Below are 22,936 nucleotides of genomic sequence, written 5' to 3' on the forward strand. Positions count from 1 at the left end.
TTCTCCCAGAGCGACTGCTCCCCAACCTCTTAGACTTGCATCTGTGGTTAAAAGGATCCAGTCTTGAATTCCGAACAGTCGCCCTTCCAGAAGGTTTGGAAGTTGCAGCCACCAGAGGAGTGAAATCCTGGCTTTTGGAAACAGGCATATCCTCTTGTGCATGTGTAGGTGAGAGCCCGACCACTGGTTCAATAGGTCCAGTTAAAAAGGTCGGACATGAAACCAGCCGTACTGCAGAGCCTCGTAGGCAGCAAGCATCTTCCCCAGGAGACGTATGCATTGATGAACCGATACCCGGGTAGGCCTTAGGACATCCCAGACCATTGTCTGAATCGCCAGCGCTTTCTCCGCCGGGAGAAATACCCTCTGCACTTCCATGTCGAGGATCATTCCCAGGAAAGACAGCCGCCTTGTCGGCTCCAGATGAGACTTCAGAAGATTCAGGATCCAACCGTACGTCCTGAGCAGCTGTGTCGTGAGTGCGATGGACCGCAACAACCTCTCCCTGGAAAACGCCTTGATCAGGAGATCGTCCAGATATGGAATTATGTTCACCCCCTGTTTGTGGAGGAGAACCATCATCTCCGTCATCACCTTGGTGAAGATCCTTGGTGCTGTTGAAATGCCAAACGGCAGCGCCTGGAACCGATAGTGATCATCCATCAGCGCAAACCTGAGATAAACTTGATGCGGCGCCCAAATGGGAATGTGGAGGTAAGCATCCTTGATGTCCAGGGACACCAGGAACTCCCCCTCGGACAGCCCCGAAATGACAGCTCGCAGAGATTCCATCTTGAATTTGAACTCCTTGAGATAAGGGTTCAAAGATTTTACATTTAGAATAGGCCGTACCGAACCATCCGGTTTCGGTACAACAAAAAGGTTTGAATAATAACCCGTGTGTCACTGCTGACGAGGGACCTGAACAATGACCTCTGATACCACCAATTTTCTGATGGCCTCCAGCAGAATAGTCCTGTCCGCCAGCAGCGCTGGCAAGCCTGACTTGAAGAAACGGTGAGGCGGGGGATCCTGAAACTCCAGTCTGTACCCTCTGGATACTCTATCCAGGACCCAGGGGTCCAGACCAGACGACACCCAGACGAGGCTGAACTGCCGGAGTCTCGCCCCCACCTGACCTTCCTCCAGGCCTAGCAGTCCACCGCCATGCAGAGGACTTCGGGGTATCAGAAGCGGGCTTCTGGGTCTGGGAACCTGCAGGAGCAGGTTTCTTTCCTTTGGCACGACCACCTCTGAAGAAAGTGTTCAAAGGCTTATTCTTTCTAGGCCTTGCGGGCCGAAAGGACTGTGACGCGGTAGATGAAAAAGGCTTCTTCGTAGCCGGTGCAGCTGAGTGGAGAAAAGGAGACTTACCCGCGGTAGCCGTGGCAATCCACACATCCAGCGCCTCCCCAGAGAGAGCCTGACCTTTGTATGGTAGGCCCTCCACACACTTCCTGGATTCCGCGTCCGCAGACCAATTGTGTAGCCAGAGACCTCTGCGAGCCGAGACAGACATGGAGGAGATTTCCGCAGCCATGGAACCCAGATCCTTCATGGAATCCACCAGGAGCCCTGCAGAATCCTGAATATTACGTAAAAATAAATAGTCACCTTTGTCCAGCGTAGTCGATTCCTCCTGCAGAGTAACTGACCACCTGGCGATAGCTTTAGCAATCCAAGCACAGGCTATAGTAGGCAGCAATATAGCCCCTGAAGCCGTGTAAATGGATTTCAGCGTGGCATCCACTTTGCGATCTGCCAGGTCCTTTAATGCAGTAGATCTCGGGACCAGTAATACCACCTGCTTGGACAGTCTGGATACAGAGGCGTCGACTGAGAAATAGTCCCCCTCAGAGAGACTAACCATTCTGGCTCTCTAGCTGGGATCTGCGCTAAAACAGTGCAATCCTGATTACATGGAATGGAGTCTTCCTGGGAAGACAAATCCTCTGCAGCATATGAAACAGTGTCCCTAGACATGTTGCACACACACTCAAACACCCCACAAACACACAGGGTATTATGTAGACAGAGTCCCCCCCCCCCCCCCCCCCCCAAAAAAAAATGGCAGAGAGACACAGAGATTGGAGCCAACCCACATACAGCGCTTTTCAGGCAAAGGGTTGTCCCTTCCCAGCGCTGACTGTGTCCCTTAATAGGAGACACAGCCTTTACGCAGCCTCCCCTCTACAGCCCCCTGGTACCGTACAGACTGCTGGAGAAAGCTCTGGAGTGACCTGGATCCAGTGAACCGCGAACGCAGCCGAGTCCGCTCTCAGGAGAAGCTCCGCCCCCTTCAATGGGGCGGTCTTCCCGCTCACATGCAGATTATACTGGTCCGGAGGAATTTGCTTACCTGGGTCCGCAGACGCCGACGTGCTGGAAAAAACCAGTGTAGGGTCCGGAGCTGGCCCAGGGCGCTCCCTCCCAGCGCCGCACCAAGGTACCGCTGAGCCTTCCACGAGCGCAGGAACAACCGCGCTCCTGACCCTGCAGCCGCCTTCTTCACACTGTCCCCCTGCTTGCAAGGGGGGACAGTGACTTACTCGCCACGCTTCAGCTTCTGAGGGGGTGGCGGCTTGCTGCCGGGGCGAGCGTTCCCCTGCGGCGGGGCGCGATCAGATCCCTCTGGAGCCAACGTCCAGTCAGTGGGAGCAGTGGCTCAAGACCCCACGGGGTGGACTCTGCTCTGCTCCCCCCCCCCCTCCCTCCCCCCTCCCCCCCAGTCCCACTCTGCAGGGAGGTTGTCGCCCACAGCCTCCCTGTAAAAATAGGATTTTAATACCTACCGGTAAATCCTTTTCTCTTAGTCCATAGAGGATGCTGGGGTCACTTCAAGAACCATGGGGCATAGACGGGATCCGCAGGAGACATGGGCACTTTAAGACTTTCAAAGGGGTGTGAACTGGCTCCTCCCTCTATGCCCCTCCTCCAGACTCCAGTTATAGGAACTTTGCCCAGGGAGACGGACATTTCGAGGAAAAGGATTTAGTGTTAAACTAAGGTGAGATACATACCAGCTCACACCTCAAGCACGCTGTACAACATGGCATTTAACACAACGCAAGTCAATGGCATGAACATCATCAGCAACAGGCTGACTATAACGTAACACAACATATGTGTAACCATGACTAATAACTGCAGATACAGTACGCACTGGGACGGGCGCCCAGCATCCTCTACGGACTAAGAGAAAAGGATTTACCGGTAGGTATTAAAATCCTATTTTCTCATACGTCCTAGAGGATGCTGGGGTCACGTCAAGTACCATGGGGTTTATACCAAAGCTCTAGAACGGGCGGGAGAGTGCGGATGACTCTGCAGCACCGATTGACCAAACACGAGGTCCTCATCAGCCAGGGTATCAAACTTGTAGAACTTCACAAAGGTGTTTGAACCCGACCAAGTAGCCGCTCGGCAAAGTTGCAATGCCGAGACCCCCCGGGCAGCCGCCCAGGACGAGCCCACCTTTCTGGTAGAATGGGCCTTCACTTATTTCGGTTACAGCAATCCAGCCGTAGAATGAGCCTGCTGAATCATATGACAGATCCAGCGCGCAATAGTCTGCTTGGAAGCAGGAGCCCCAATTTTTTTGTGAGCATACAGGACAAACCGAGCCTCTGTTTTCCTAAACGGAGCCATTCTGGCAACATAAATTTTCAAAGCTCTGACTACATCGAGAAACTTCGATTCCAGCAAGGCGTCAGTAGCCACTGGCACCACAATAGGTTGGTTCAAGTGGAATGACGAAACCACTTTCGGCAGAAACTGCTGACAAGTCCGCAACTCTGCTCTATCTTCATGGAAGATCAAATAAGGGCTCTTGTGAGACAAGGCCGCCAATTCAGACACCCGCCTGGCGGATGCCAAGGCCAACAGCATAACCACTTTCCAAGTGAGAAATTTTAACTCCACCTTTTGTAAAGGTTCAAACCAATGAGATTGAAGGAATTGCAACACCACGTTAAGATCCCATGGTGCCACAGGGGGCACAAAGGGAGGTTGGATGTGCAACACGCCTTTCACAAAAGTCTGAACTTCTGGAAGGGAGGCCAATTGTTTTTGGAAGAAAACCGATAAGGCTGAAATTTGTACTTTAATGGAGCCCAACTTTAAGCCCGCATCCACAACGGCTTGTAGAAAATGGAGAAAACTTCCCAACTGAAATTCTTCCACAGGAGCCTTAATGGATTCACACCAAGACACGTATTTTCTCCAAATATGGTGGTAATGTTTAGACGTTACTCCTTTCCTGGCCTGAATAAGAGTGGGATGACTTCCTTGGGAATACCCTTTCGGGCTAGGATCCGGCGTTCAACCTCTAAGCCGTCAAACGAAGTCACGGTAAGTCTTGGAACACGCACGGGCCCTGCTGCAACAGATCCTCCCTCAGAGGAAGAGGCCAGGGATCTCTTATGAGTAATTCCTGAAGATCTGGATACCAAGCCCTTCTTGGCCAGTCTGGAACAATGAGGATCGCTTGAACCTTTGTTCTTCTTATGATCTTTATCACTTTTGGAATGAGAGGAAGCGGAGGAAACACGTACACCAACCGAAACACCCACGGTGTCACTAGGGCGTCCACTGCTATTGCTTGAGGGTCTCTCGACCTGGAACAATATCTCTGAAGCTTCTTGTTGAGACGAGACGCCATCATGTCTATTTGAGGAATTCCCCAAAGACTTGTCACTTCTGCAAAGACCTCTTGATGAAGACCCCACTCTCCTGGATGGAGATCGTTGTCTGCTGAGGAAGTCTGCTTCCCAGTTGTCCACTCTTGGAATGAAGATCGCTGACAGAGCACTTGTATGCCTTTCCGCCCAACAGAGAACCTTTGTGGTCTCTGCCATAGTCGCTCTTTGTTCCGCCCTGGCGGTTTATGTACGCTACTGCTGTTATGTTGTCTGACTGAATCAAGACGGACCGATTGCGAAGATGTTCCGCTTGCAGAAGGCCGTTGTGAATGGCCCTCAACTCCAGAACGTTTATGTGTAGACACATTTCCTGGCTTGACCATCTTCCCTGGAAGTTTTTCCCCTGTGTGACTGCTCCCCAGCATCGGAGACTCGCATCCGTGGTCTCTAAGATCCAGTCCTGGATCCCGAACCTGCGTCCCTCCAAAAGGTGAGAGCTGTGCAGCCACCACAGGAGTGAGATTCTGGTCTTGGAAAACAGGGTTATCCTTCGGTGCATGTGCAGATGGGACCCGGACCACTTGTCCAACAGGTCCCACTGAAACACTCTGGCATGGAATCTGCCAAACTGAATGGCCTCGTAGGCCGCCACCATCTTGCCCAGCAACCGAGTGCATTGATGGACCGATACCCTTGGTGGTTTCAGGATTTGTTTGACCAGGTTCTGAATTTCCATAGCCTTTTCCACTGGAAGAAAAACTCTGTAATTCTGTGTCCAGAATCATTCCCAAAAACGACAGCCGTCTCGTCGGAACCAACTGTGACTTTGCCAAGTTTAGGAGCCAACCATGTTGCTGCAGAATTGTCAGGGATAGCGTAATGTTCTGCAGTAATTGTTCCCTGGATCTCGCCTTTATCAGGAGATCATCCAAGTATGGGATAATCGTGACTCCTTGCTTGCGTAGGAGAACCCTCATTTCGGCCATTACCTTGGTGAAAACCCTCGGAGCCGTGGACAGCCCAAACGGCAAAGTCTGAAATTGGTAATGACAATCCCGAACTGCAAACCTCAGGTAAGCCTGATGTGGGGGATAAACGGGAACATGCAAGTAGGCATCCTTTATGTCTACCGACACCATAAAATCCCCGTCCTCCAGACTGGAGATCACTGCCCGGAGAGATTCCATCTTGAATTTGAATTTCTTTAGGTAGAAATTGAGAGATTTGAGGTTCAGGATTGGTCTGACTGAGCCGTCAAGCTTCGGGACCACGAACAGGCACAAATAAAAGCCTTCTCCCTGTTGAGACGGGGGAACCCCGACAATGACTTGATTGTGACACAATTTTTGTATTGCAGCGCATACCACCTCCATGTCTGCAAGAGAAGCTGGTAAGGCCGATTTGAAAAATTGGTGAGGAGGAACGTCTAGAAACTCCAGTTTGTACCCCTGGGACACTATTTCCAAGACCCATGGGTCGAGGGCCGAACAAGCCCAGAACTGACTGAAGAGCCCGAGACGTGCCCCCACCGGTGCGGACTCCCGCAGAGGAGGCCCAGCGTCATGCGGCGGACTTGGCAGAATCCGGGGAGGACTTCTGCTCCTGTGAACTGGCCACGGCCGGTGATCATTTCCCTTTTCCCTTTCCTCTAGTAGCAAGAAAGGAAGATCCTCTGCCTTTTCTGTAATTATTGGGCCGAAAGGACTGCATCTGATAGTGGTTTGCTTTCTTTTGTGGTTCAGGCACATAAGGTAAAAATTATGAGCTACCCGAAGGTAGCCGTAGATACCAAATCAGCGAGGCCGTCACCAAATAATACACCACCTTTGTACGGTAGAGACTCCATAGATTTCTTAGAGTCAGCATCAGCATTCCATTGATGAATCCACAATGCTCTCCTAGCTGAGACTGCCATGGCATTGGCCCGTGATCCCAAGAGGCCAATATCTCTCGCAGCTTCCTTTAGATAGACTGCAGCGTCCCGGATATAACCTAGTGTCAAAAGAATGCTATCCCTATCCATTTCAGATGACAAGTTATCTGCCCATTTTTCGATAGCACTACTCACCCACGCAGATGCAATGGCTGGTCTGAGTAGTGTACCCGTGGTGACATAAATAGATTTCAATGTATTTTCCTGCCTACGATCCGCAGGATCCTTAAGGGCTGCTGTGTCAGGGGACGGAAGAGCCACCTTTTTGGACAGCCGTGACAGAGCTTTGTCCACAACGGGTGGTGACTCCAGTTTTTCCCTATCCCCCGAGGGAAACGGATACGCCACTAGAATCCTTTTGGGAATCTGAAACTTCTCGTCAGGATTTTCCCAAACCTTTTCACAAAGAGTGTTCAGTTCATGAGAGGGAGGAAACGTTACCTCAGGCTTCTTTCCCTTATACATACAGACCCTAGTATCAGGAACAGCAGGGTCCTCAGTGATATGCAATACATACATTTATAGCCACAATCATGTACTGAATGCTCTTTGCCAGTTTTGGAACTAATCTGGCATCACTATAGTCGACACTTGAGTCAGTGTCCGTGTCGGTATCCGTGTCTGCCAGCTGGGCAAATGAACGTTTTTGTGCCCCCGAGGGGGTCTGGACTTGAAACACATCCTCTACGGATTTTTTCCAAGCCTGGTTCTGAGACTCAGATTCATCCAATCTTATTTATCAGAGCCACATTAGCATTCAAGGCACTCAAAACATTCAACCCAATCCGGCGTCGGCGGTGCCGACAGGGTCACTCCCACAGCCGTTTGTGTCCCTAACATAGTATTCTCCTGGGAAGAGCACTCTGCCTCAGACATGCCGACACACGTGCACCCACCACACGCAGACACACTGGGCCTATAGGGGACATACCCACAGTAAAGTTTTGCACCCTGTTACTTGTACAGCCGTGTGAGGATGACCAGCGTCTCTGCAGCATTGTGAAGAGAAAATGGCGCCGGGCTGTGTGCTGTGAGGGCTAAGCCCCACCTCCGTAATGGCGCGCTTCAGACCCGCACATTTTTTTTATTTTTATACTGGCGGGGGTCCGGACAGTGCCCTGGCACTTAGTCCGCTCTTTGCCAGGTCTTATTGAGGCTCAAATGCTGCCCAGAGTGCCCCCCCCCGCGCCCTGTAGTGCCGCTGTGTGTGGGAGCATGGCGCGCAGCATGCAATCGCTGTGCGGTACCTCAAAGCAGTCACTGAAGTCTTCTGATCTTCTTCTACTCACCTGTCTTCTGACTTCTGGCTCTGCATGGGGGGTGACGGCGGGCTCTGGGAACGAGCATCTAGCGATCAGACCCTCAGGAGCTAATGGTGTCCTGTAGCCAAAGAAGCAGGGCCTTTAAACTCACAAAAGTAGGTCTGACTTCTCTCCCCTAAGTCCCACGAAGCAGGGAGTCTGTTGCCAGCAGTTCTCCCTGAACATAAAAAACCTAACAAAGTCTTTTCAGAGAAACTCAGTAGAGCTCCTCAGTGTGCATCCAGTCTGCCTGGGCACAGATTCTAAACTGGAGTCTGGAGGAGGGGCATAGAGGGAGGAGCCCGTTCACACCCCTTTGAAAGTCTTAAAGTGCCCATGTCTCCTACGGATCCCGTCTATACCCCATGGTTCTTGAAGTGACCCCAGCATCCTATAGGATGTATGAGAAATAAAAAAACTGAAAAGAAAAAAATTACTCTTTATCAAGAGAACTCTGTAGAACTCCCCTAGCTGTGACCGGCTCCTCCGGGCACATTTCCTAAACTGAGTCTGGAAGGAGGGGCATAGAGGGAGGAGCCAGCCCACAGACTCAAACTCTTAAAGTCTGAATGGGTCCTAGTGGACCCGCTATACCCCATGGTACTAATGTGGACCCCAGCATCCTCTAGGACGTAAGCAAAATATATATATTTTTTTTATTACATACACACACGATTAGATACATACAATTAAGACAAATTTACATTCATACATGCATGCACAAATTTACAGGTTTACATACGTGAATTCAAAAAGGGACTTTGCTTCTATGGGACAAGAGTGAATTCTTACCATGCTCTTTCCGGATCCCCTGGGACCAATGATCAGCGCAGAATTACTTTCCCCATGAATCACTGTTCTCTTCAGAAGCTCAACTAAGTGCCTGAAATTATAACAACAAAGGACGAGCTTCTCAAAGTCTCAGAATAGCAGAGAAAGGAAGGACTGAGCGGGAGCACAGACATCTAAGGAGCAGGGTCCTATCTCACTTCTGACAGCAGTCAACAGAGAGGAAAGCAGCTGTTTCACTCATGTTGTAGCTCACAACAAAGACAATATATACTTTAAGGGATCTGCAAGCGGCATCTTTTACATGTCCCCAATGATAATGTGTCCTTGACAAGACAAAAATGCAGACTTTTTTTTTTTGTTTTAAAGGAATAAATTGACATAGCACAGAGCTGGAGGAAATGCCCTCTGTTGTCAAATATAAACGGATAGTGAATGGTTGGTTTAACATTTACTAATCGTTTTAAAACAGCATCTGGAATACAAGCTAAACAAACTCCACATGAAAATAAGAATTTACTTACCGATAATTCTATTTCTCGGAGTCCGTAGTGGATGCTGGGGTTCCTGAAAGGACCATGGTGAATAGCGGCTCCGCAGGAGACAGGGCACAAAAAAGTAAAGCTTTTACCAGATCAGGTGGTGTGCACTGGCTCCTCCCCCTATGACCCTCCTCCAGACTCCAGTTAGGTACTGTGCCCGGACGAGCGTACACAATAAGGGAGGCAATTTGAATCCCGGGTAAGACTCATACCAGCCACACCAATCACACCGTACAACTTGTGATCTAAACCCAGTTAACAGTATGATAACAGAAAGAGCCTCTTAAAGATGGCTCCTTAACAATATAACCCGAATTTGTTAACAATAACTATGTACAGTATTGCAGATAATCCGCACTTGGGATGGGCGCCCAGCATCCACTACGGACTCCGAGAAATAGAATTATCGGTAAGTAAATTCTTATTTTCTCTATCGTCCTAAGTGGATGCTGGGGTTCCTGAAAGGACCATGGGGATTATACCAAAGCTCCCAAACGGGCGGGAGAGTGCGGATGACTCTGCAGCACCGAATGAGAGAATTCCAAGTCCTCTTTTGCCAGGGTATCAAATTTGTAGAATTTTACAAACGTGTTTTCCCCCGACCACGTAGCTGCTCGACAGAATTGTAATGCCGAGACCCCTCGGGCAGCCGCCCAAGATGAGCCCACCTTCCTTGTGGAATGGGCCTTAACAGATTTAGGCTGTGGCAGGCCTGCCACAGAATGAGCAAGTTGAATTGTGTTACAAATCCAACGAGCAATCGTCTGCTTAGAAGCAGGGGCACCCAACTTGTTGGGTGCATATAGTATCAACAGCGAGTCAGATTTTCTGACTTCAGCCGTCCTTGAAATGTATATTTTTAAGGCTCTGACAACGTCCAACAACTTGGAGTCCTCCAAGTCGCCAGTGGCCGCAGGCACCACAATAGGTTGGTTCAGGTGAAACGCTGATACCACCTTAGGGAGAAAATGCGGACGAGTCCTCAGTTCTGCCCTATCCGAATGGAAGATTAGATAAGGGCTTTTATAAGATAAAGCCGCCAATTTAGATACTCTCCTGGCGGAAGCCAGGGCCAGTAACATAGTCACTTTCCATGTGAGATATTTAAAATCCACCTTTTTCAATGGTTCAAACCAATGGGATTTGAGGAAATCTAAAACTACATTTAGATCCCACGGTGCCACCGGAGGCACCACAGGAGGCTGTATATGCAGTACTCCTTTAACAAAAGTCTGTACCTCAGGAACTGAGGCCAATTCTTTTTGGAAGAATATTGACAGGGCCGAAATTTGAACCTTAATAGATCTCAATTTGAGACCCATAGACAATCCTGATTGTAGGAAATGTAGGAAACGACCCAGTTGAAATTCCTCCGTCGGAACACTCCGATCCTCGCACCACGCGACATATTTTCGCCAAATGCGGTGATAATGTTTCGCGGTGACTTCCTTCCTTGCCTTAATCAAGGTAGGAATGACTTCTTCTGGAATGCCTTTCCCTTTTAGGATCTGGCGTTCAACCGCCATGCCGTCAAACGCAGCCGCGGTAAGTCTTGAAAGAGACAGGGACCCTGTTGTAGCAGGTCCCTTCTCAGAAGTAGAGGGCACGGGTCGTCCGTGACCAACTCTTGAAGTTCCGGGTACCAAGTCCTTCTTGGCCAATCCGGAGCCACTAGTATTGTTCTTACTCCTCCTCACCGTATAATCTTCAATACCTTTGGTATGAGAGGCAGAGGAGGAAACACATATACTGATTTGTACACCCAAGGTGTTACCAGTGCGTCCACAGCTATTGCCTGTGGATCTCTTGACCTGGCGCAATACTTGTCCAGTTTCTTGTTGAGGCGAGACGCCATCATGTCTACCATTGGTCTTTCCCAACAGTTTATTAGCATGTGGAAGACTTCTGGATGAAGACCCCCCTCTCCCGGGTGAATATCGTGTCTGCTGAGGAAGTCTGCTTCCCAGTTGTCCACGCCCGGGAAGAACACTGCTGACAGTGCTATTACGTGATTCTCCGCCCAGCGAAGAATCTTGGCAGCTTCTGCCATTGCACTCCTGCTTCTTGTGCCGCCCTGTCTGTTTACATGGGCGACCGCCGTGATGTTGTCCGACTGAATCAACACCGGTTTTCCTTGCAGGAGTGGTTCCGCCTGGCTTAGAGCATTTTAGATTGCTCTTAGTACCAGAATGTTTATGTGAAGAGACTTTTCCAGGTTCGTCCATACCCCCTGGAAGTTTCTTCCTTGTGTGACTGCTCCCCAACCTCTCAGGCTGGCGTCCGAGGTCACCAGGATCAAATCCTGTATGCCGAATCTGCGGCCCTCCAATAGATGAGCCTTTTGCAACCACCACAGAAGATATACCCTTGTCCTTGGCGACAGGGTTATTCGCAGGTGCATCTGAGGATGCGACCCTGACCATTTGTCCAACAGATCCCTTTGGAAAATTCTTGCATGGAATCTGCCGAATGGAATTGCTTCGTAAAAAGCCACCATTTTTCCCAGGACTCTTGTGCATTGATGTACAGACACCTTTCCTGGTTTTAGGAGGTTCCTGACAGGTCGGATAACTCCTTGGCTTTTTCCTCGGGAAGAAAAACCTTTTTCTGAACCGTGTCCAGAATCATCCCTAGGAACAGCAGACGTATCGTCGGAAAACAGCTGCGATTCTTGGAATATTTAGAATCCAGTCGTGCCGTCGAAGAACTACTTTAGATAGTGCTCTTCCGACCTCCAACTGTTCTCTGGAACTTGCCCTTTTTAGGTCGTGCAAGTAAGGGATAATTTAGATGCCTTTTTTCTTTGAAGAAACATCTTTTCGGCCATTACCTTGGTAAAAAGGCCCGGGGTGCCGTGGATAATTCAAACGGCATCGTCTGAAACTGATATTGACAGTTCTGTACCACGAACCAGAGGTACCCTTGATGAGAAGGACAAAATTTGGACATGGAGGTAATCCTTGATGTCCAGGGACACCATATAGTCCCCTTTTTTCCGGTTCGCTATCACTGCTCTGAGTGACTTTATCTCGATTTGAACCTTTTATGTAAGTGTTCAAAACATTTTAGATTTAGACTATGTGTCACCAAGCCGTCTGGCTTCAGTACCACAATATAGTGTGGAAAAATAATACCCTTTTCCTTGTCGTAGGAGGGGTACTTTGATTATCACCTGCTGGATATACAGCTTGTGAATTGTTTCCAATGCTGCCTCCCTGTCGGAGGGAGCCGTTGGTAAAGCAGACTTCAGGAACCTGCGAGGAGAAGATGTCTCGACTCTCCAATCTTTACCCCTGGGATAATACTCGTACGATCTAGGGGTCAACTTGCGAGTGATCCCACTGCGCCCTGAGACTCTTGAGACTACCCCCCCACCTTGAGTCCGCTTGCACGGCCCCAGCGTCATGCTGAGGACTTGGCAGACGCGGTGGAGGGCTTCTTTTCCTGGGAAAGGGCTGCCTGCTGCAGTCTACTTCCCTTACCTCTATGTCTGGGCAGATATGACTGGCCTTTTGCCTGCATGCCCTCATGGGAAAGGAAAGATTGAGGCTGAAAAGACGGTGTCTTTTTTAGCTGAGATGTAACTTGGGGTAAAAAAGGTTGGATTTCCCAGCTGTTGCTGTGGTCCCCAGGTCCGATGGACCGACCCCCAAATAACTCCTTCCCTTTATACAGCAATACTTCCATCTGCCGTATGGGATCTGTATCACCTGACCACTGTCGTGTCCCTGACATCTTCTGGGAGATATGGACAACGCACTTATCTTGATGCCAGAGAGCAAATATCCCTCTGTGCATCTCACATACATATATATAGAATGCATCCTATTAAATGCTCTACATGAATAAAATATTTTCAGTCAGGGAATCCGACCAAGCCAACCCAGCACTGCATCTCCAGGCTGATGGCGATCGCTGGTCGCAGTATAACCACCGTATGTGTGTATATACTTTTTAGGATATTTTTCCAGCTTCCTATCAGCTGGCTCCTTGAGGGCGGCCGTATCTGGAGACGGTAACGCCACTTGATAAGCGTGTGAGCGCCTTATCACCCTAAGGGGTGTTTCCCAACGTACCCTAATTTCTGGCGGGAAAGGGTATAACGCCAATATTTGCTATCGGGGTAACCCTACGCATCATCACACACTTCATTTTATTTTATCTGATTCAGGAAAAACTACAGGTAGTTTTTTCCACTCCCACATAATACCCTTTCTTGTGGTACTTGTAGTATCAGAAACACGTAACACCTCCTTCATTGCCCTTAACGTGTGGCCCTAATGAGAAATACGTTTGTTTATTCACCGTCGACACTGTATTCAGTGTCCGTGTCTGTGTCGACCGACTGAGGTAAATGGGCGTTTTTAAAACCCCTGACGGTGTTTCTGAGACGCCTGGACCGGTCCTAATAGATTGTCGGCCGTCTCATGTCGTCAACCGACCTTGCAGCGTGTTGACATTCTCACGTAATTCTCTAAATAAGCCATCCATTCCGGTGTCGACTCCCTAGAGAGTGACATCACCATTACAGGCAATTTCTCCGCCTCCTCACCAACATCGTCCTCATACATGTCGACACACACGTGCCGACACACAGCACACACACCGGGAATGCTCTGACAGAGGACAGGACCCACTAGCCCTTTGGGGAGACAGAGGGAGAGTCTGCCAGCACACACCAAAAACGCTATAATTATATAGGGACAACCTTATATAAGTGTTTCTCCCTTATAGCATCTTTTATATATATACAATATCGCCAAAATCAGTGCCCCCCCTCTCTGTTTTAACCCTGTTTCTGTAGTGCAGTGCAGGGGAGAGCCTGGGAGCCTTCTCTCCAGCTTTTCTGTGAGAGAAAATGGCGCTGTGTGCTGAGGAGATAGGCCCCGCCCCTTTTACGGCGGGCTCGTCTCCCGCTATTTTTGAAGTTAGGCAGGGGTTAAATATCTCCATATAGCCTCTGTGGGCTATATGTGAGGTATTTTTTGCCTCTAATAAGGTTTTTATTTGCCTCTCAGAGCGCCCCCCCCAGCGCTCTGCACCCTCAGTGACTGTTGTGTGAAGTGTGCTGAGAGGAAAATGGCGCACAGCTGCAGTGCTGTGCGCTACCTTTATGAAGACTCAGGAGTCTTCAGCCGCCGATTTTGGACCTCTTCTCTCTTCAGCGTCTGCAAGGGGGCCGGCGGCGCGGCTCCGGTGACCATCCAGGCTGTACCTGTGATCGTCCCTCTGGAGCTAGTGTCCAGTAGCCAAGCAGCAAATCCACTCTGCACGCAGGTGAGTTCACTACTTCTCCCCTAAGTCCCTCGTTGCAGTGATCCTGTTGCCAGCAGGACTCACTGTAAAGTAAAAAACCTAAGCTAAACTTTCTCTAAGCAGCTCTTTAGGAGAGCCACCTAGATTGCACCCTTCTCGTTCGGGCACAAAATCTAACTGGAGTCTGGAGGAGGGTCATAGGGGGAGGAGCCAGTGCACACCACCTGATCTGGTAAAAGCTTTACTTTTTTGTGCCCTGTCTCCTGCGGAGCCGCTATTCCCCATGGTCCTTTCAGGAACCCCAGCATCCACTTAGGACGATAGAGAAAATACGATAGTTAGTAAATATACCCCTGTGTGCTAATCTGTTATATTTTTAAGTACTGAAGAATAGCAGAGATACTGATCAACTTAGGCTACCCATAGATTTACTGTATTCCTGTATTACTATATCACCATGGACAATTGGCTCTCTACTGTGCTGTACCACTATTTACTGCTATCACAACATGCCACACCGTTTGCTGGTCTGCCCTACTATTTCAATATATAGGGTCCTCTACCACTATTTAATGCGATTATCCTATACCATGATTTACTGCTGTATCACCACAGCGCACTGCACTGTACTAATATATAATGCAATATCACACTGTACTGTCTATGGAGGCCAATGCCAGGGCGAAAAGCTCTCAATCCTGGGATTCCAGGATTAAGTTGGCCAATTAAAATGTTTTTTTATGCATGGTCGAGCAGCACAGGCCCACATGCAAAAAAGAAAACTACTTTATTTCCTGTGGGACTATGCTGGGCCATGAATGATATTTTATTGCTGTGGTGTTATGTTAGGGCTCAGCCAGGGCCCAGACACCACAGGTCTAAAATAAATAGCATTAATGGCCCAGCACAGGCCCGCTGCCACAGCCCCCACCCCCACGCAACACAGAAATAATCAAATAAAATAATAATAATCATATGTATACTCACCCAGTCCTCCCCCTTCACTCCTCTAAGAGAAGCAACAGGGTCAAGTAGAGCCAAGGCAGTGGCACTGTCTCATTAGGATGGGCTGGCCTTTGTTGCACTGGTCTGCAGCAATAGGGCTTCCTCATCCTCCCGTGTCCCATCCTGACTCCCACATCCCACTTTTATTGCCACTGGCACAGGGGACGGACGGAGTACTGCTGAGATGCAGGCCAGCATGGGGCTGCGTAACATGACCTCTGACGTTGCGCGGCACAGCGCACAGCCGGGTAGCATCTGAGCAGAGTTCTCAGCGCTGCCCCGCAGAAATGAAACAGCACATGCGCAGGGCAATCCCGAAATACCGGGGATTGGTCACCTAGTACTGTCCTATTTACCACTATGTCACTATGTACTGTCCTGTAACCGATATATAATGATATCACCATATGCCACAATGTCCTGTCCAGCACATCTATACTGCCACATAACTATGTCACAGTGTATTGCCTTGTACCTCTGTTTACTGCTAGATCACCATATGCTGCACTTAACTGTCCTGTACAGCATTATTATTTATTTACTGCTAAATCACATTGTGTTGGCCTATACCACTATTTACTACTAGATTACCATATGCAACACTGTACTGCCCTTCATCACTATTTAATGATAGAACATATACCACAATGTACTGTCCCATGCCATTACCTATTGCTATATCACCCTATAACACACGTTATTGTTCTGTACCACTATGTCATTCGTTATTACCGTATACTATACTGTATCATAATTTAAAACTACCTCAGCATAGATTGGTTTGTACTGTCCAGTACCACTATTTAATGATATATCACTACCCACCGTGCTGTGCGATCCTTTTCCTGTATTTACTGCTAAATGAGCAAATACCGCACAACAAACTGTCCTGTACCACATTTTTATACTAGATCACCATATTCCGAACAGTACTGCTCTGTACCACTGTTCACTGCTATGTCAAAACTACTCTCCATAGCAGTCTACTCCTCCTCCTTTAAACTCTCCAAACTCTGTACCCATTAACTGAGCCCCATATCCCTCTTTATGTCCACCCACAGCCAATCTAAAACGTTAGCTCTTGCAAGAACCGTATCTCATTTTATGGACACTATGTAATTACATATATATTTTACAAACTTGTCTCTAACCATCTTACTAGTTTTGTAACATTGCTGTATGTTCCATTCGCTTTGTACAATGCCAAGGAATCCTTGCCATATAAATAAAAGATATTAATAATAATAATAATAATAATAATAATAATAGTACCACAACATGTAATAGCTTAACAAAATAGCGTAATCTGCCCTTTGTTGCCATATATTACATGGTGGGTCTCTATATGCCACTCTGCACTATCGGTCCCTGTACTGTGAAAGAGACTCACACCGTAGAATGGCACATAAATTGTTGTTGGGGACAGACAAGCCGGCATAATCCGCCAGTCCCAGGAAGAGGATGCTCTTTGTTTAGAACAGAATACTTGTGTATTTTTAAAAAAAAAACTTAAAGGTATTAAACAATAAGAGATTAATAGGTTTACTGTATAGAGAAAGACAACATGCCACAAAGTGTGATTATTTACAGTAAAGTACAGGTTGAGTATCCCATATCCAAATATTCCGAAATACGGAATATTCCGAAATACGGACTTTTTTGAGTGAGAGTGAGATAGTGAAACCTTTGTTTTTTGATGGCTCAATGTACACAAACTTTGTTTAATACACAAAGTTATTAAAAATATTGTATTAAATGACCTTCAGGCTGTGTGTATAAGGTGTATATGAAACATGAATGAATTGTGTGAATGTAGATAGACTTTGTACAAAACATATTGGCTAAAATTACCTTCCGGCTGTGTGTATAAGGTGTATATGTAACATAAATGCATTCTGTGCTTAGACTTGGGTCCCATCGCCATGATATCTCATTATGGTATGCAATTATTCCAAAATACGAAAAAATCCGACATCCAAAATACCTCTGGTCCCAAGCATTTTGGATAAGGGATACTCAACCTGTATAAAGTATAACTTATATTTGCTATGACATGTATTTCAGTCAGTGAGTACATTGGGAAATGTCCACTCATTCTTTGGTATAAAAACTTTCACTTACTTATGCTGAGAATCCACCCCACATCTCTTTCCATGGTGGGCTTGCTGCAATAGTCTGTTCCGCAGGTGTGCTTGCACCTAGATTACAGGGCACAAACTTTACACAACAGTATATGCTGAATAAACAGATATTTGTCTAAATGCACTAGTGTGTTTCATGATACTATAGTTTAAAAAGGTGACCATATAATAAACTTATTTCCAAACCATGTCTACTTTTAAATTTCCAGATTACTTTACAAACTGTACATAATTCTGTCTTATGAAAATTCTAATTTTACAATCAAATGTCACTTTATTTGCTGTGATAGCACAACATAATGATAGCTACGATAATGTGTTTAGAGTGTAGCACATTGTAGAAGGGCCATGTGACCACGGGGAAGCTAATATTAAATAAGGTAAACTGCCTGTCACAGAGCAGACTCCACTGCCACCTGCTCTTATACGTCAGCACCTCCCAATACTTCTATAAAGAAAGGCAGCACTGACAGAGGCTAGCAGCAGATTGCACAACTTTACCTACTAATTCAGAATGGAGTGTGTGACTGGACACCTGCCCACACTGACTATGCCCAGCGATCACAGATTGGGTTTGGGTCCACACGGGACCTGGAAAATATGGGATTCCCTCTTAACACCTGTTACTGACTCCACCCACTATGCAGTGGGCGGTTTTTAAATCTATAGCCATTGCCTCACTGGTTATGGTATGTGCTATAAATTTAAATTCCTACATCTCATGTTTGTAACTTGTCACACCGCACGGAATTCAAAGTAAAATTAAAGTGAATAGTTGTTCATCAATACAGTTTATTTATTAAATGTTTATGAATGGAAGAATAAATAAACAAATCAAATCAATCAACCTGTATACTAAGGCATTCTATCTTAAAGAACATTTGGTAGCTATAATAAGACAATCTATATTTTAAGAAAGTTTCAAAAGTTTCGAATAGATACCATGACTAATAAAAGTAGCAAGAAGGACCTATTCCTACACTTTGTCAACATATGTTTCCGCTCTACATTTCTGGTTACAAATTTGCTCAAGTTGTACAAGTTTAGCGCAGCTGTGTGTTACTGATGAAAACAAAGTATCACGATCTACGTTAGGCGTTTCTGCATCACTGTAGACCTCAGATACGTTTTGAGACTGCAAAGTGTGCCTAAATGTCCACTACGATAGGTTCTGCAAATGGGATGTAGTTTGTGACCGCTTCTAGAAGATCAGGGTTGGCTGGTTTAAGTCACAGAGTCGCCGAGCCCCCAAGGGGCTTTTCATTCCGCTCGCACCCCCCCCCCCCTTCCCCCCTGCAGGCCGATATTCCGGATGCCGGCCATACATACAGAACCAACCCCTAAAGAACTAGTGTATTCATTCAAGAGGTTTAATGTCGGTGGCATGCCCAGTGCTAATTTATTATTTTTATTATCCTTAATTTATATGGCGCCACAAGGGTTCCGCAGCGCCCAATTACAGAGTACATAAATAATCAAACAGGAAAACCGCAACTTACAGTTGATGACAGTATAGGACAAGTACAGGGTAAATAAACATAGTTACATCAGCAGATGACACTGGAATAAGTATCAGGTGGCAGAAGACTGCTGGAGTTGATGCAGTTGAAGATCATTAAAGTAAGAAAGGATAAGCACATGAGGGAAGAAGGCCCTGCTCGTGAGAGCTTACATTCTAAAGGGGAGGGGTAGACAGACAGGGGTGACACAGATGGGGTACATGGAGAGTGTAGAACAGAGGGTTAGGATGAGATTTGGCTGGGTTTGGTGAAGAAGTGGGTCTTGAGAGCCCGTTTGAAGTTTTGTAGAGAGGTGGAGAGTCTGAGGGGGAGAGGTAGGGAATTCCAGAAAAGTGGTGCAGCACGTGAAAAATCTTGAAGGTAGGAGTGGGAGGAGGTGATCCGTAGGCAGGAAAGTCGTCGTGCATTAGCAGAGCGTAGAAGACGTGTGGGAATGTAAAGGGAGATAAGATCAGAGATGTAGATGGGAGAGGAGTGGGTGAGGGCTTTGTAAGCGAGTGTGAGAAGCTTGAAATGGATTCTGAAAGGGAAGGGGAGCCAGTGAAGGTCTAGTAAAATAGGAGAGGTAGACGTAGTGCGTTTGGTGAGGAAAATGAGCCGGCCAGCAGCATTGAGGATAGATTGGAGTGGAGAGAGGTGTTTGTCAGGAATGCCAGTCAGGAGGAGATTACAGTAATCCAGTCTGGAGATGACCAGTGAGTGGATAAGAGTCTTAGTAGCATCCTGGGTCAGAAAGGGTCTGATCCTGGAAATATTTTTAGATGAAAACGGCAGGTTTGTGAGAGGTGCTGAATGTGTGGTTTGAAGGAGAGGGAGGAGTCAAGGATTACTCCAAGACAGCGCACTTGGGGGCTAGAGGAGATAGTAGTGCCATCAATAGATAATGAGATTGTAGGAGGTGAGGTTATGCGGGAGGGAGGAAAGATGATCAGTTCGGTCTTAGACATGTTAAGTTTAAGAAAGCGCTGGGACATCCAGGAAGAGGTAGCAGAGAGACAGTTGGAAATACGAGTGAGGAGAGCAGGGGAGAGGTCTGGAGAGGAAAGATAGATTTGGGTGTCATCAGCATAGAGATAATATTGGAAACCAAAAGAACTAATGAGCTTACCTAGTGAGGACGTATAGAGAGAGAAGAGGAGAGGACCAAGGACAGAACCTTGGGGTACACCTACAGTTAGTGGAAATGAGGGGGAGGTGGAGTCATGAGAAGAGACAGAGAATGAACGGTCAGAGAGGTAGGAAGACAGCCAAGAGAGGGCAGTGTCGCGCAGACCAATGGAGTGAAGGATTTGCAGTAGGAGAGGATGGTCCACAGTGTCAAAAGCAGCAGAGAGATCAAGTAGAATAAGTAGAGAGTAGTGTCCCTTAGATTTAGCAGCATGGAGGTCATTGCATACTTTTGTAAGGGCAGTTTCAGTGGAGTGGAGAGGACGGAAGCCAGACTGGAATGGGTCAAGTAGTGAGTGTGAGGAAAGAAAGGCAGTAAGGCGGTTGTAGACAATACGCTCAAGGAGTTTGGAGGCAAAAGGGAGGAGAGAGATGGGTCGGTAGTTGGAGAGAGTGTTTGGATCAAGGGTAGGTTTTTTAAGAATAGGAGAGATGAGTTCATGCTTGAAGGCAGAGGGGACAGTGCCTGATGAGAGGGAGAGATTGAGAAGGTGGGAAAGGTGGGAACAAGCAGTAGGAGAGAGGTAGCGGAGGAGTCCGGAGGGGATAGGGTCAAGTGGGGAGGTGGTGAGGGGACAGGAACGAATGAGGGCCATGACTTCCTCTCCAGTTGCATGGGAGAAAGATCAGAGTAGGTGGGAGGGATGGGGAGGGGTGGGGGAAAGCTGGCTACTGATGGTCTGGTGTGATGTGATGTCCTTACGTATGGAGTCAATTTTGGATGTGAAGTAAGTGGCAAAGTCAAGAGCAGAGAGTGAGGAAGGGAGACGAGGCGGAGGTGGGCAGAGGAGTGAGTTGAAAGTGGCAAAGAGGCGCCGGGGGTTGGAAGACTGGGAGGAGATGAGGTTCTTGAAGTATGACTGTTTAGCAAGAGAAAGGGCAGCACTGAAGGATGAGAGCATAAGTTTGAAATGGAGGAAGTCTGCCTTAGAGCGTGACTTAACGCTCTAATGCTTAACGTACGTGTGTGTGTGTGTGTGTGTGGTTTAATATGTATGGTTTAATATGTTTACATCTGAATATCTGTAGATAGACTAATCTGAATAATAAGCAGTCAAAAATTGGTTTTATTGAAAGATGCAAAATAAATCATATCAAGGCCCTAATAACTTTGGATTGGTAATGTAAGAAAGCATTAAAACATGGTTAATCAAGGTTTTTAATACACAGCAATGTTTCACAGTATTCATATAATAAGCAGGATTACATTTTCATGACATTAATACAAAAAAAAAAAAGAAGTTTTAAACCCCAAAAAAGTTTTGTTTTTCTCCCAACCCTGAAGAAAATGGATATGTAATTAATTCCACTAATCATGCTATGGTTTTAGAATGATAGATTCTATTTACTCCCCAGGGAGATACCTGTCCTTATAAAGGCGTGTTTACAGTATGTCATTCAAAAAATAATCTGACTAGGCCTGATTCAGAGATGGATGTAGGAGCACTCAGCTTCATCCAAAGACACAGCTGCTGATGTGTGATAACATGCTCATGCTGCAAGAAGCCTACTGCTGGATTCTGAGTCTGAAGACATAGCATTGGATTATTCTGTGAACATCGATCATCAGAATGGCCGGTGTTTTCACACAGCCAAGGTTAGTGAAGCTGTGTCGGAAGGCGGCGATACAGGACTACGAATGCCTCGAAAATGGGGACCACTCACCCCAGTTTTCAAGAATGCTCTTGAGTGCCACTCCCAAACAGTTTAGGGTGCAACCATTTGCGTACATCCCTAAATTAGCCCCCCAGTTCCAGCGATAACAAATTTATACAGAGTTATTCTCAAAATGAAATATCGAAGGCACTGGATTGATTCTATGGGGGGTATTCAATTGTTTGAAAAGTCAGTCTGTTTTTGAGACACCCAACCGACTTTTCAAACAACTGAATTCCACCCGTTATGGTTAAAATCTAAGATTTGTTGTGCTCTTTACTGAAAAGACTGATCTGTGATTAAAGAACTGTAAGACGGGTACTGAAATAAGGACTCGTAAGGCAGGTCTCCGGTTACAACCACAGTGTCTTTACTGGCATCAGACACTGTTGAACAGCATACTCATAGTGTTCATTCTAGGATTTTTTTAGGGCAGGGTGCTGATCATTGAGGAGGGCTCATTTTCGTTTTGAAGGGCACATTTTTGAGGTGACGCTTTGCGCACAAAGCATAGCTCATATGTTTATAGTTTTTATACATATATTTTCCCCTTAATGTATCATTTACCCCTACATACGTATAGGACACCCATGTAACACCCAACATCTGTACTGAGAAAAATACTATATTTGTCCAGTCTTCTTGAAAGAACGGCTACATTATAATAATAAATATCTCCTCCACTGCTGAAGTATTTATAATCCTTATGTGTTATAATACAGAAAAGTTAAGCAGAGGGTCAAAATATACAGTATACATACAAAATAAAAGTCTGTTCTTCTACTAAGGAAATAGTGTAAGCAGTACATGCTCACTGCTTACCCTGTTCTTTCCCTCTATATCAGAGTGCTGTGTTGTGCCGGCAGCCACTGCAGTGATACCATTTACAGTCCCTCCTCTGCCATCCATTTCATTAAGTATAGAAATTGTTTCCAATTTCAGAGGTAGGCAAGGAGTAGACCACTACATTGTAACATGCACTCTGA

At 46.9% G+C, this 22,936-nt stretch overlaps 1 protein-coding gene across 1 annotated transcript in view; it reads right to left on the reverse strand.

Moving 5' to 3' along the window:
* The window catches only part of ORC4 (origin recognition complex subunit 4), a 131,552-nt gene that overhangs the window by 97,983 nt on the left and 10,633 nt on the right, over nucleotides 1-22,936 (reverse strand). Inside the window, exons 3-4 of the mRNA XM_063933749.1 lie at nucleotides 17,588-17,664; nucleotides 8,667-8,757 (exon numbers count right to left, since the gene is read on the reverse strand). Coding sequence (XP_063789819.1) covers nucleotides 8,667-8,757; nucleotides 17,588-17,664 — 168 coding nt within the window. The remainder of the gene's footprint in view (nucleotides 1-8,666; nucleotides 8,758-17,587; nucleotides 17,665-22,936) is intronic.

The sequence above is a fragment of the Pseudophryne corroboree genome, chromosome 7, assembly GCF_028390025.1.
Source record: "Pseudophryne corroboree isolate aPseCor3 chromosome 7, aPseCor3.hap2, whole genome shotgun sequence".
Lineage (NCBI taxonomy): Eukaryota > Metazoa > Chordata > Amphibia > Anura > Myobatrachidae > Pseudophryne > Pseudophryne corroboree.